The sequence below is a fragment of the Pristiophorus japonicus genome, chromosome 8 (assembly GCF_044704955.1).
Source record: "Pristiophorus japonicus isolate sPriJap1 chromosome 8, sPriJap1.hap1, whole genome shotgun sequence".
Taxonomy (NCBI): domain Eukaryota; kingdom Metazoa; phylum Chordata; class Chondrichthyes; family Pristiophoridae; genus Pristiophorus; species Pristiophorus japonicus.
Window position 1 is genome coordinate 233,613,320 of NC_091984.1, and position 14,918 is coordinate 233,628,237.

General features: G+C 41.2%; 1 protein-coding gene across 1 annotated transcript in view; it reads left to right on the plus strand.

Annotated features, from left to right (window-relative positions):
* zdhhc8b (zinc finger DHHC-type palmitoyltransferase 8b) overlaps positions 1-12,509 on the plus strand; it is a 255,160-nt gene extending 242,651 nt beyond the window's left edge. The window contains exons 8-11 of the mRNA XM_070888089.1: positions 638-761; positions 3,977-4,095; positions 5,752-6,794; positions 7,080-12,509. Of these exons, the coding sequence (XP_070744190.1) occupies positions 638-761; positions 3,977-4,095; positions 5,752-6,794; positions 7,080-7,263 (1,470 nt within the window). The 3' untranslated portion in view covers positions 7,264-12,509. The remainder of the gene's footprint in view (positions 1-637; positions 762-3,976; positions 4,096-5,751; positions 6,795-7,079) is intronic.
* Positions 12,510-14,918: the final 2,409 nt, after the last annotated feature.

Sequence of the window (14,918 nt, forward strand, 5' to 3'; positions counted from 1 at the left end):
AAACCATTTTCGCTGGGTAATGTGTGTGGCATAAGAAGACTGTGGGGATAGGGAGGAGGGAGAAATTAAACTATATGTCAAATAAAGCAGGCCAATTCAAATATTTAATCCTGATTTCAGAAATTAGTAAAAGGTATATTTTAGATGTCCCGTTACTTAGAGCAGACATTCTAGCCTAAAAAATGAATTTACCCAAGGATATATAAATGAATGCACTATGCTCAGTCCCAATATATTTCAATTGGAGGATAACCTGATCAATCCATTTATATGCTATCCTGCATCAATGTTTGTGTTAGTATTTTAATACATGCACTGTCACCACTATGATAATCCTCTGTATATTTAATTGTAGGTCAAATGCACCTCTGATTTGTCTTCTTTAAATCCAGTTAATTCGTATTAATGAAATTTTCATCTGTCTTGTGCAAAACAGATTTGCCCTGACATGCACACAGTGCGGAGGCTCCAGTAAGTGCTTATAATTACACACATTCAATAAGGTACACGGATACAAGGACACAACAGAAATATATGACCTTAAAAACAAATCAAAGGGTTAAAAGAAAGATGGTTGCTGAGCTGTTTAAAGCAAAAGTTACATCTGCTCTCTGTTGTCAATCATTGTTTGTTTTAGTCGAAAGGAAGTTTAGAAGCGTTGGAAGCTCAATCCACAGATGTCGAGCCCCCACTGCCACCTAAACTCGGTCCAAGCAAATATGCAAACCTTAAAAATCAGCTCAACGCTTCAACCAATGAAGGTAATGCGCTCGGCTGAGAAATGGCAAAATAATTATGATTAGAACTAGCGCGTAAATAGTTACTATTGATTTCTTGAAATAATTTTACATGGATTCATGCATGATAAATGAACCATTATTTGACGATAATGCATTGTAAGTGGATATGGAAATGGGCCTTTCAACGTTTGATACACTGGTGTACTTTCTTGCTATCACTTTGCACATTGAACTTTAAGTGTGCTCAGGGGGCATGCATCCAACAGGCAAGTGGCTATTTACACCTACGCACACCTTTGCATTCCCTCCCCACCCTATCATGCCTCCCTATGTCCCAGATACAAGTGACAGGTTATCCAATGATCCATCTTGGTGAAGAACCTGTAGAACCTCCTCCAGCTTCGAGACCCTTGGTTCTTCATCAGCTTGAACTTGTCTTTGTACCTTCTAAAAATAGCGCAATTAATTTTTTCATTACCTCTAATAACTTCAGAATATAAATTATTGTTGGAGTAATTTCTGATAATCAACTTCTAAATTATAGAGGAGAAAACGGCAACTGCTGGCACTTTGATAAAGTGTTGCTGTTCCCTTTTCAGATACCGATGAGCTTGCTCTGTATTTCCAGAATTTTCAGTAGTTATTTCTGAATATAAACTGATGTACTTCATAAAAGTAAACAATGTCTATAATGCTAATATAATTTGAATGTCTTTCTGACATTTATTTCCTCTCTCTTCCCTGCCCCAACTTGATCTTTGAAGCGTAATCTCTTTCATCATACAGGTTCAGACCATTAAAGGCAAATAATTAGGATAAGTCCCCTGTTCTCCATCGATTGAGAATAGCACAAAGTGCTTCCTTGTACCACATTGAAAGGCCACTTTAAGGTCCACAAGATTATTACAGTCTAAGTTCCCCTTATGAGAGCACAGGCATTTTTTTCTCTGCTTTATTTTTCTTTCCTTCACTCTGCCAGATGCCTGGTTTAGATCAGGCGTTCACCTGGTGGCTGTAGATAATCCATATCCTGCCTTGTACAGTTAATGAATTCAGTACTCAGCTTACTGTGAACGATTCCATTTGTCCCACGAGTGTTTTTATGGTGGTGATATCTGAATATGTGAAGGTATGTGTGTAACTTGGAGCGCAGGGCAGGACATCGTGAGGAGGAGCTGTCCCATGTGTAAAAGGGACGGAGACGGAGACTGTCTGACTGGGCCATTTTATTCGTGACAGACCGCTCTATAGTAGGAGTGTGCAACATTGGAGTTGAGAGTGAGATTGGTGGCATGTTCTGCTTCAAACGCGGCTTTTTTCAACTTAAAATATGGAGCTACAATTTTTGAGAACTACAGCGGGGGGGCGGTGATGTGAGCAGAAATAGTTCATTGTGCTGGGAGACGATGTTTGGTGTCATGAGTAGGGAATGTTGGTGAGAGTTGCTAATTCAATTATTAGTTGTGTATAGAAATTTATTGCCTGAGATATTCTCATCTTGCTTAGACAGCGTAATGGAAATGAAGTTAGAGATTGTTGAATAGTGAGCTGACAATGGTCTAAATCCTATACTTTTTGAATAGAAACATAGAAAATAGGTGCAGGAGTAGGCCATTCAGCCCTTCGAGCCTGCATCACCATTCAATAAGATCATGGCTGATCATTCCCTCAGTACCCCTTTCCTGCTTTCTCTCCATACCCCTTGATCCCTTTAGCCAGAAGGGCCATATCGAACTCACTCTTGAATAAATAGAATTTAATTTTTTTTTTAAAAAGCAATCCAACATTTACAATAAAAAATTATTTCCCCGCCCCCCTCTCCCCCTCCAAACTCCTGGTTACATGGGAAAAAACTTGCTATGAAATAGAGCAATTCTTCCAAGCTCATTAAATGCTTTTTGTGTCTACTCTCCACTCCCAAAAATAAATTGTTTTAATGTGTGATTATGCATAGTTGGTTATGCCATAAGATGTGTCTAGCTCGAGTTATAATTAATGTGCTGGCACTTTGCTGACTGCTTTATTCTTTCTTCCATTTTGTACTCTTTTCTCCTGTTGTCTTCTCTCCCCTCCACTCCTTGCCCTCTCCCACGGAGAAGTGGTCACTGATCTGTGGTATGGTTCTGCATATATCAACAGCTACCTTGCCCAAATGACTATTCTTCACGTACGAGTCTGAACAGTGAAAGTTGGGAGTGGGGTTCATTGAATCCGAACCTGATCTGGTCATGTGTGAATGTCTACATGTGCATACTTTTCATCAGGGGATAATATTCAGGACCAGGAACCTTGGCTGATTGTCCTCTCTGTATCCCAGCGGACTCTGAAGGCAACTGTAGGGATTCTGACATCAACTTGACTGAAATTGGTTAACACAGCCCATAATGAGGGTCAAAACTGGGGCTGCCTTGGCGTGTGTGACTCCTTTCCTGTTTATTCACCGAAACCTTTAGGAGTGCCTGTTTTTTTTTCTCTCAAACTGCAGTCTTAGTGTTTCCTTTTAAGTTTCAGAACGCCAACAACAGAGTTAAATTAGGTGTTGCTATAATTCAACCACTTTCGGTGAAAAAGATTTATAGAAAAGCTCCACATAGATGTCTTTGTGTTGATCTACTTGTAATTATACATAGTGTGTCTTGCTAAAGCTGTGAAATAGGTTTTAAGGTTTATGTAGAACATTTAATTCATAGTTGAAACATCTTGCAGTTCAATTTACATTTTAAACCTTTTGAGTACTGATTTTTTTCACGTAATAAAATACTGACTAATTGAAAACAATAAATTACTTAGCCCCAACCTAATCCGCATTGTGTCTTTATTATTCAAAAATTGACATTGATAACAGATTGGCTGATGGGCCTTTGCATATGTGAAAATTGACAAAAAATTGGTTACATATAGAAATCTTCTTAACATAAATACTACCCCAATACTCAAAGGGTTTACTGCTGTCTCTTCCAAGTCCCTTACTGCACCCCACCCTCATTATATTCCAATCTGTTGTGAAACTACTGCAGCTCTGCATTCGATTTTCATTCTTATGCTGTGTCCTGGAATGGGATCATTGAGTTATGGTGGACATCTGCTTACAACATGCAAAGCTCCAGAATATAATTAGGCTGGTGTGTACCTAGATTCCTCAGACTGAGCCCTTGTGTTGTTATTCAGTAGTTAGAGTGTACCTTTGTGTCTGTGTGTACTGCTACCTGTACTACATTGTCGTTGTCTTATTGCAGATAGTGGTGTCTCACCCAAGCCCATCAACCCACCCACTCCAGCCATGTTTAAGTATCGACCAGCATACAGCAGTTCAGGTGCAAACCCTAAAGTCCTCTACCATGCTGCTAGTGAGAAGGTGAGGAAAATGCAGCATCCGGCGATAGACAATAAGCCTTGTACATTGCTTTTTTTGGGGCCTTTTTTTTTCGGTAACTTGGCTAGAAGGGAAAGAGTTTGGCAGACAAAGTGTGTACAATTCCAACACAGCATTGAAAGGACACATTCATCGACTGGATTCACTCTACAAGTCATTACACTACTTGTCTGGAAACGTCAAGGAAAATAACGTGAATTAAATAATATTGTATAGTATTTGGAAAACTGGTTATTGATTGCCACATAGCCTACGCATCATGTTTTGGATCTAAATAACAAAAATAAGTGTCAAATTTGTATAGGACGATATCATGTTAGTGTTGAAGTGCTTCACACAATGAATTTCTTTTGCTGTGCAGTGACTGTTACGCAGGTTTAGAAGATAGCTATAAAAACTAATGATTTATAAACTGGAAACACATTGTGGCCAACAAATATGTTCCTATACAGTTTTGATAAAAAAATTAATTATGATGTTTTGATATATAAGCAAGATTTGTTTCACCTAAATGTACTAAGTTGCCAGAGGTCAGTAATTTCACTCCTCATGGTATCTGGAGGCAATGAAAAATCAACATTCCAATTTACATGTGTTTTTTTTTTAAAGATTTAAAATAGGCATCCATTGACCAATTTGATGGTGGGCACCAACAGCAACATGTATTTATATAGCACCTTTAACATAGTGACCCGTGACCAGGAGGAGTATGCGATAAAAATTTTACACCAAGCCGCACAAGTAGAAATTAGTGCAGGTGACCAAAAGCAGATAGGTTTCAAGGAGCGTCTTGAAGGAGGAAAGAGAGGCAGAGAGGTTTCGGCAGGGAGTGCCAGAGCTTGGGGCCTAGGCAACAGAAGGCACGGCCACCGATGGTTGAGTGATTGTACGTGCTGTCTTTCCCTTTCGCGAGGAGGAGCATGCTTACAAGGGGAGACATATTGGAAATAAGGAATTTTTCTATTTATTTCTTGCTATTTAAGTGAGCGGAGAAGCAAATTGCCATGAAATGTGGTACACTTGGTGATGTCTTGATTGGATCTCAGAGTGGATATTTTTTTTTGGTGTAGATTGATTCTTACAAAGTCATCGTACCTTTATCAAAATATTATTACTCTAGAAGTGGCCAATGTGCTTAAAAAAAACTCGACTATCTTTTCGAATATTGGACTCCCCCAGAATGAAAACTTTCAAAAATGTAGATGAAAGATCGCGCCATATTGCAATGCAGTCCATCTTTGTGCTATACTCTGCACTAGCCTGTGCTTTGAAGCTTTGAATCAGACATCTACAAAGTATTGCAATCAAAGTAACAGCAATTGTATTGTGGTTTTAACATGGAACGAGAGAGATTATCAGATTGCAACAACTAATCAATGTGACAATCTTTTAAAGAAGTGCCTATTTTCCAACCTCCCATGACCTTTATCAGCTTTCTGCAATCTCCTTCATGTAGTCATTTTTTATATAACAGTTGAAAATTGTGGTGTTAGTAATGCCAAAATTACTTGTTATCTTTAATTTGAGCCGGAACAAATTGAATTACTTAACTGAAGAATTAAAAAGTTGGCGGCAACAACTGTGATTGTTGTGTGATGGAATTGATTATTCCTGATAATTGTCTAATCTGTTTTCTAGATTTCCATGCAGGAGGGACATAAAGAGGCCGCAATCATGGAAGAGTGCAGCAGGGCCCATGATTACAGGTCCGAGCCAAATCTCGATATCCCTGACTACAGATCGCCATCACTTCACAAGACCTACCAGTCATCACCGTTCCAACTTGACTCACTCTCTGTGAGCTCTCGCTCCCTGAGCCTGAAATCTGCCCACAGGAGAGGAGCGGATAAGGTGCAGTTACACCAAATAAAGTCGGACGGCTCATCCTCCAGTCCGTACAGAAACATTTTTGGCCCCAATTCGTTGTCCAACAGGAACGGAAGCCTGTCGTACGATAGCTTGCTGAATCCTCCCACCCCCTACCCGGGAGTGGATTCCGCGGCACATGCTGGGGTTTCGGCTGTGGGATACCGTTCGCCGTACCTGTCGGCCAAAATGTGCCAGATCCGTGGGGCGGATCTACAGCGTCAGGCCGTGCAAAGTTATAGCCCGGTTCACCGAGGCCCGTCGCCGCACCACCGGGAGCCTTCTCCGGTCCGATACGACAACCTATCGCAGCAAATCATGGCCTCCATTCAGGAAAGAAAGGCGATGGAAGAACGAGGGAAGCTCCTTCGAGCCTCGCCCGACTCGGTGTTTCTAGATTCAGGGGCCTACGACACGCCAGGGTCGTACAGCCTGCAACAAGTGAACACTTTCCCCGACGACTCGAGAAGGACAACCACTGGCAGATACAGTTCTCGAGATAACCTTGTGTCTCCCGCTACTTACAGCACACGGAACCCTCTGATGCGTGCTTCTGCTTCCTCACTGTCCAGCACAGTGTCGAGGGTAGCGAGGACTTCTACGAGTTCCCTTCACGCGGACATAGCGAACAACAATGTGCAGTCCCACCACACTTTGCAAAGCAGAGCTGTCGAGACCGCCTACAGGTCCCCGGGTCATCAAATCCCACCTTCCTCATTGGTCAGATCCCCCTCTTATGGAAGCCAGAAGCCTCTGTCTTTTGTCACTGCAATGGAAATGTCAGAAGGCGTGCCTCAGCCCCTGATAGCCCCACGGTAGGTGGAGCACCTTGACTTCTGAGCCTTCCTAAACTTTAATGTCAAGGATGTTTTAATGGGGATCTAGATTGCAGAGGTGCCAGTATTAGTTCAGATTGACTTGTACTTGTTTGGATTGAATAAGTAATTACTCTGTAATTGAGCCTGTACCATCAGGTGGGTTATAAAACAGATTGCATCTTAATTGAGAATAGTGACCTGATGTATGTTTCTGCCTAAACAGGCTCCAGGGAAATGCAGGAATTGAACCAATGCATCAATTGTCTTCTCTTTGTTTTTCAGCGATGAGGTTCAGATGAAGGCAGCTCACAGCAAAATTAACGGACAGCCAAAACGCTTATCCAGAGTGGATAGTCGGCTAAGCTCAACCTCTAGTTCCCACGGTGCTACAATCAGTCCCACTAGACAGTCCAACGTAAAGAAAGTGTCGGGCGTAGGTGGGACCACCTACGAGATCTCAGTGTGAACAGCCATCAACCACGGCAGCTGGAAAGCTGGATGCACTGTGAAGACTCTAGCAGCAGCTGTGTGTTTTTTTGCCCAACCAGCTGCAGCCTTATTCTCCAAGACATAGCTGTTCAACCAATCAGAAACATGGTTTCAATTCAGGGCAGGCCCACCGCAAACTTTTGCTTTTTTTTTTGCTCTGCTGCGCCATAAAGTGATGTTTTATCATATAAGGGAAGTATGGTTTTTATTGAAACCGCTAGTTGTTGCACCTGCCTTTCCATGGGAATCGTGTGTAAAAGTTTGTGCTGTGATGGTTTAATATTAACCTGGACTTCTGTAATGATTTTATGGTGGTGAAGAGTTTCATCTGGCCTGCCATTCAGACTTGACGATGCCAGTTTGACAAATGTAATACCTTTTATTTTGTGTTGATAGATGCTGGCACAACTGTGTGGCACCAAAGCTTGTCGGTTCCCTTCCTTCTCTGGGGGAAGTGATGCTCATACATCAGCCAAAAGATGTTTTAAAACTCTCTCCTCTAGAAGGAGACTTTATGCCATTAGACAACCTGTCCGATACCCTTGTATGTGAGTATATGTGCGTGTGTGCACCTGTGTGTCCATTAGGGCTTGTATGGAAAAGTTAAAATGGGGAGTGCATTGTTTCAGGGCTTCAACGCCTCAAAGCTTTAAAGGATGTTTGTATTGAGAAATAATGCAATTTATTGAAATATTAAAGATTCTTATCAGTAATCAAAAGTTAGAATTGGCAATATATACAGTTGTATAGATACCTAGGCGAGGAGTTAACACCTGTGCTGAGATAATGAAAGAAAGGGTATTGCAAACTTTTCTGTGTAAGCAAACCCGCTGTTATGCCATCTCGAGACTGGTGTCGGAGCTCAGGCCATTTTCACACTGCCACAAAATAGTCAAACATGGGGTATTTGTACCCGTGATTCACACACATGGTAAATTTTGATTATTGCCATGGTTTTAAGGAGCTGCTGAAGTGAGGTTATTTCGCCTTAGAGACAGTCAGAGGACAAGTCGACGTGTAGTCCTCCCCTGCACCTCGCAGGACTGGGAACATCTTTCCCTCTTCTGCATTCTTGAACTGGAGTGGTGGATGGGGGTAGGTTGCACTCAAGGGGCAGGAGAGAATCAATTCCAATATTAACTTTCTTCAGTGTGACGTCTCGCATACCATTTTATTAAATGTCAGCAAAGAACTCAAATGTGTGTTTCTCATGAGTTTTTAACATTGAATGTGTTGACACATAGTGATAATTCCTTAAATGGACCCTAGTTTACCAGTGCCAAGGTAAGCCTTTGAGCTGCACTTGTGACCGTTAGCCTTGCGGGTATAAATATTTTTTGTTTTTAATTGAGACTTTTTCATTCTTACTTTCGGTCCTTTTGAATTAAGCAGAACAATGGAAGGTTTCAACTTGAATAAAATTCAGTGTGTCAGATTTTGTTATTGGTTTTAAGTGAAATGCAGCCATCTTTTATTCTAGTATTTAACTTTATTAGTATTATATGCAGAAACCCCTCAGTGGTTGTTCCACAATGAACATGGAGTAGCCATTATCCCTCATGATCAAAAAAATAATCTTAACAACCCATTCCTAATTTGCATGAAGGGAATGAAGAGAGAACTGTGAGTTGATGGTTCATTCTGTAATTAAAGTTTGATCGGAAGAGGGCCACTCAGCCCATCAAGCTTGCTTTGCTATTTGGGACCGAAATAGACCATTTTATTTCCCTCACCCATAACCCCAAGCTCCCAGCTCTTTATTCCAAAACAAAGCGAAGGTTTATTTTATAGTACTTCGACAGCAGGCTGTCATTTATTCCGTAAGTTTAAGCCTCGGCCAAAGTTACTCCTTCAGCTTTGTCTTGCTAACTTTATTTCTCAGCTTTTGTTATGTTGTTTGTTTCCCCTGTGAGTCCACATCTCTGGATCCACTTCGCTTTGGTTCACCTCTCATCATTTTAAATGCCAGAATCATGTCCATCTACGACTTTGTTCTAGCCTACAAACATACGAACAGTGACGGACAGGTAAGGACCCTCTGGTCCATCCAGCCTGCCCCACATGACCGTGATACCCTGTGTATCACAATATATACAGTCCACCCCACCCAAAACCATGTCATCTGTTTCCCATCCCCCATAAAATCAAGTTAATCTCCTTTTCAGAGGTACAGTTAGAGCAGCACATCATAATCCATTTTGGTTTGAATCAGTGTTTTGTTGGTACGTAGTCATAAATTGCTGGAATTCGAATACCCACCTGTTGTTTTTGGCAGTCTCTGTTGCATAGCGTTAAAAAGATTTCCAACATATGGTGAACTCTCGCTTAACACTAAGGATAATGCCAAATATTTACAATTTTAGGATTAATAAGTACCTTGCATCTTTCAATGTTGATTTCCATCTGCCCAGTTATTTAGTCTATGTAAAACTCCTTGAACATTATATCTTTCCAAAGAACATTCCCACCCCCCCCCCCCGGCCCCCCTCCCCCCACACAGTTTGGTGTAATCTGTAACCGTAGACATTCAACTCCCTTCCAGTGCCGCCCTCAAGGTCAGTACAGTACTTAATGTCACAGAGACAGAGATCCTACCATTGATCATTGCAACTCAGTTCGAAGTGGTGCCATTGACAACAGCTTTGTGCTTCCTATTGCTAAGCTGCGTCGAGCTTGGTCTATTAGGTCGCAACAGAAAGAGCTTATGCAAAATTCCACCCCCGCCCCCCCAAACCTTTGTGCCAGATGTACTTCATCACCTTTTGAAAACCTCATCAAGACTCAGTGGGGGAGTTTTTGGGGTGGTCAACTGGCTGATTAACAACATGCAAGCAACTTGCGTTAATGTTGCTTTTATTTTAAATATTTGAAGACAACTGCTTGAGAATTGTGCTTCGAATGTAGCAAGCCCCAGTCTAACCTATTCCTATGAGACCATGTAATTTTTCTACAAGCCCAGTCTAACCTATTCCTATGAGACCATGTAATGGTTCTATGTTTAGGGCATTAAAATCTGATGTTCACAGATGTCTGGGACTCTATGGTGAACAGTTAGTTATAAGTTTGTCTACATGTGGAAGTCCTGTGACGGGACAAAAACAGATGAAATCTGAAAGCGATCGCTAGTGTGTGCTCCATTGTGCAACAGACACAAAAGCAATATTAAAATTGTAAATCAGTAATGTGTCTGTTGCTAGTTAACCCGTTCAAATGCGTGGAGTACTGATTTAAACTTGAAGTTGATTAGAAGGACAATGTGGATGCCACTGTTGGATTCTGCTAGGATTAATGATTTGTAATAATCCTGCCAGTGTGAATAAGTGCTTTAACTGGCTGGAGTTCTTCTGTTCTGCATTAGAGGTTTCACTGCGTAGCCATCATAGACTGAAAAGAAGTGGTGCTGTTTAGAAAAAGAATTCTTGGAAAGTATTGTCTACTTGCCAGTTTATCAGAATTTGTGAAACAAAATCGCTTGCTTTTTTGACAAAAGTTAGTACGGGCTAGAGTTTGGTTGTCATATAACCCTGTTGAAACTTAAGTAATGGAACTTTGAAAGGTATTGCAGACGTGATGAGCTGATTGGCCTCCTTCTGTGCTGTACTATTCTATGATTCTATTGTATTTATAAAAATTAAAAAGTATAGATCTGATCTGAGCCCAGCTTAACAGGCTTAAAAGGGAAGTTTTACCTTCCTACCCGAGTTAGTGCAGATAGAGATGAAAGATATATCATGACAAGTGGGATGATACAAGAACGCTCAGTAAATTACTACATTTCTACATTACGACAATGACTACACTTCAGAAGTACTTCATTGGTTGCAAAGTGCTTTGGGACGTCCTGAGGTTGAAGACTTTTTATCAAATGAGGCTGACTGGGGAACTCGTGAGAGATGTTTAGGCTATAATCATCAGCCTTGTGAGTAGAGCGTTTCATATTGAACTCTTGTGTATAACCGCTTCTGTTCTCACACTTTATATTTTCAATAAAAATATAATGAGGAATATCTTAATTGCCCAAGCAGGGCAGTTGAAGCAATTTTGTGACATCAGACAAATAAAGGTCGGTTCTCCTCTTGCTGATGAATCATCCACTGAATGTTCCAGAATAGCATTTTCAATTTACTCATTATTCCTACAATTGAAGAGCATCCTTAAATCTTGCCACACTTGAGTCCCTTTATGATGCATGTTTTGTTCAGTGTCCTCTTCTTCATGTGACATGCTTTATATGATGAGATAATCAAAGCTGTCCCGGGGGTTTGAATCTCCTGTTAGTCACTCAGCTGGACAACATTTTAAGCTAGGTGATGATCATGAGGTAATTTTAAATTTTCTATATTCTGCAGCTAGTGGTGGTTAACACACCGCCTTTTCAAATATTGAGAATCATAGAAAAATTATGACACAGAAGGAGGCCATTCAGCCCATCGTGTCCGTGCCATCGAAAAAGAACTACCCAGCCTAATCCCACCTTCCAGCACTAGGTCCGTAGCCCTATAAGTCACGGCTCTTTAAGTGCACATCCAAGTACGTTTTAAATATGGTGAAGGTTTCTGCCTCTACCACCCTTTCAGGCAGTGAATTCCAGACCCCCACCACCCTCTGGGTGAAGAATGTTTCCTCATCTCCCCTCTAATCAATTACTTTAAATCTATGCCCCCTGGTTATTGACCCCTCTGCTAAGGAAATAGGTCCTTCCTATACAATCTATCTAGGCCCCTCATAATTTTGTACACCTCAATTAAATCTCCCCTCAATCTCCTCTGTTCCAAAGAAAATAACCGTAGTCTAGCCAATCTTTCCTCATAGCTAAAATTCTCCAGTTCTGGCAACATTCTCGTAAATCTCCTCTGTACCCTCTCCAGTGCAATCACATTCTTCCTGTAATGTGGTGACCTGAACTGTATGCAGTACTCCAGCTGTGGCCTAACTAGTGTTGTATACAGTTCTAACATAACTTCCCTGCTCTTATATTCTATGCCTCGGTTAATAAAGGAAAGCATTCCGGATGCCTTTTTAACTACCTTATCAACCTGTCCTGCTAACTTTAAGGATCTGTGGACATACACTTCAAGGTCCTTCTGGAGTCGAGCTAAGGACAAAATGTCCTTGTCAAAAGTACAGGTAAATTACTATTGCCATTCCTACTCCCCATGTGCTCAGAGATTTTCAATTTACACCCAATACCTCACCAGGTATTGGGTGTAAATTGTACTGCAATCCAGTTTGTTCATCATTTCAACAACTCCAAAGTAGAGTTTGACCAAAGCTCATCAAACAGTGGAAAACTAGGCAGGCAAGGAACTGCACACGTGATCTGTGAACACTGAACAGTCAGCGCAATGAATTAAAAACCTTGTTGCTGGTACATTGCCAGAACGTCAAATTGAATTTTTCTTTTTTTTTCCGCCCATCCTCCGGGTTTCTTTAGAAAATGGGCATATGGCCAACATGTGTATAAACAGCCTATTCTAGTGCAGTAGTTTATCATCTCAATAATTTGATTTATTAAGTCAGTAATACATAATAAAAGATTTGCACTCGTCATATTGAATATTCCCTTAAAGTGGGTTTTAGTGGCCTCTGAATATCTTATAAAGCCTTTTTATTCTCCACATGCTCAGTTGTTTTACTCTTTCCTCCCAGAGCCTGTAACTGCAGAAACTTGAGCACACAAATCTAGGTGGACACTCCCAGTGCAGTGCTGAGGGAGCACCGCACTGTCGGAGGTGCCGTGTTTCGGATGAGACCTTAAACCGAGGCCCCGTCTGCTCTCTCAGGTGGACATAAACGATCCCACAGAACTATTCGAAGAAGAGCAGAGGAGTTCTCCCCGGTGTCCTGGCCAATGTTTATCCCTGAACTAACATCACTAAAACAGATTATCTGGTCATCATCACATTGCTGTTTGTGGGAGCTTGCTGTGCACAAATTGGTCACTGCATTACCCACATTACAACAGTGACTACACTTCAAAAGTTGTTCCTTGGCTGTAAAGTGCTCTGGGACATCCTGAGGTCGTGAAAGGCGCTATATAAATCCAAGTTCTTTCTTTTTCTTTCATTCCAGCATAGAGCAGATGGACACACATCAGGCATTTGCCAGAGCCATTTTATAACCAGCAGGGTTGCCATAGGTGTGCAGAAAGAGCCCAGGATGACGGGTCTAGTTTGTCCTAGCCCCCAGGTGTGGGGAGGGGTGGGGGACACAGATGGCACTTTGTAAAATCTGCAGGGTTCTTTTCGTTCTTGATTCTAAAAAATATTGCACAAGAAATCATCATGAATTTTACCAAAGTAATACTTCTGAAAGGCAGGTAGTCCATAATTGGGGCAAATTGTCCTGGTGAATTTTTTTTGCATTTGGTACACTTAATGACTACTGTAATTTCTGAGTCAAAGTTGTGGGTTTAAGTCCCACTCCAGAGACCTGTGCACATAACCTAGGCTGGTGCTAATGCAGTACTGAGGGAGTGCTACACTGTCTGAGGTGCCGTCTTTCGGATGTGAGGTTTAACCAAAGCTCTGCTGCCCTTTCTGGTGGACGTAAAAGATCCCATGGTATTATTTTGAAGATGAGCAGGGGAGTTCTTCCCGGTGTTCTGGACAATATTTATCCCTCAATCAACAACAGTAAAACAGATTATCTGGTCATTTAACTCATTGCTGTGGTGGCTGGTGTGCAATGGCCACGACACATTAAAAAAAATCCACGCGCAGGCATCTTCCACCCTTCAATATGTAGTTCGGGACCTGGAATATCAGGTTCCTCTTTGTAACACCTGTGAACATTTTGGTGTGGAAGCAAGTCATCCCTGATACGAGGGACCGCCTAAGAGAGAGAGAGAGAAGGGAGAGTTTGTGGGACCTTGCTGTTCACAATTTGGCTGCAGCGTTTCCTACGTCACAAATGAATTGCACCTCCAAAGTACTTCATTGGCTGTAAAGAGCTTTTGGATGTCCTGAGGTCGTTAAAGGTGCTGTATTAATGCAGGTCTTTTTAATGTTTAATAAGCTTTCAATCATACCTCTAATTGATCTCTGTATCTTCTGTATTTTCTCCACATTTTATAAATGAAGATGTCATATTACCATAGATGTTGGCCTTGCATGTTGTGAGATAACCGAGACTGGAGTCTATTACAAGGCAATGTACAGTGAGTAATCTGATATCATAAACTACAATATCGAAAATCACTTTACCAAAGTCATCCGAAGCTATTTAGTTGCAATTTGTCGGGTCCAGTTTTTTGGCTTTATGCTAGTTGTTTTTTGACATTGTCAGTTAGCAAGCTTCTTTAGTTGAATAGCTTCTTTTGATCTGATGTGCCAGTATATGTCATCATTTGGTTGTTTATTCTGTTTGTGGAATCCTTGTGTACAAATTGGCTGCTGCATTTGCCTACATAAAAACGCTTCAAAAGAAATGCATTGGCTGTTTAGCTGGGATCTTGAGGCTGTGTTATATAAATGCAAGTTCTTTCTTATTGGGTTTGTGCATGTTGTAGAAGAATGGCATATCCTATTGTAAAACTATCACCCATTCTTATAATCTGAGGCTTAATAGTAAAGAAATGTTAGTGATGGCACGAATAGGTGCAGAGTGGCTCATGCCTGTGATACCGCACAG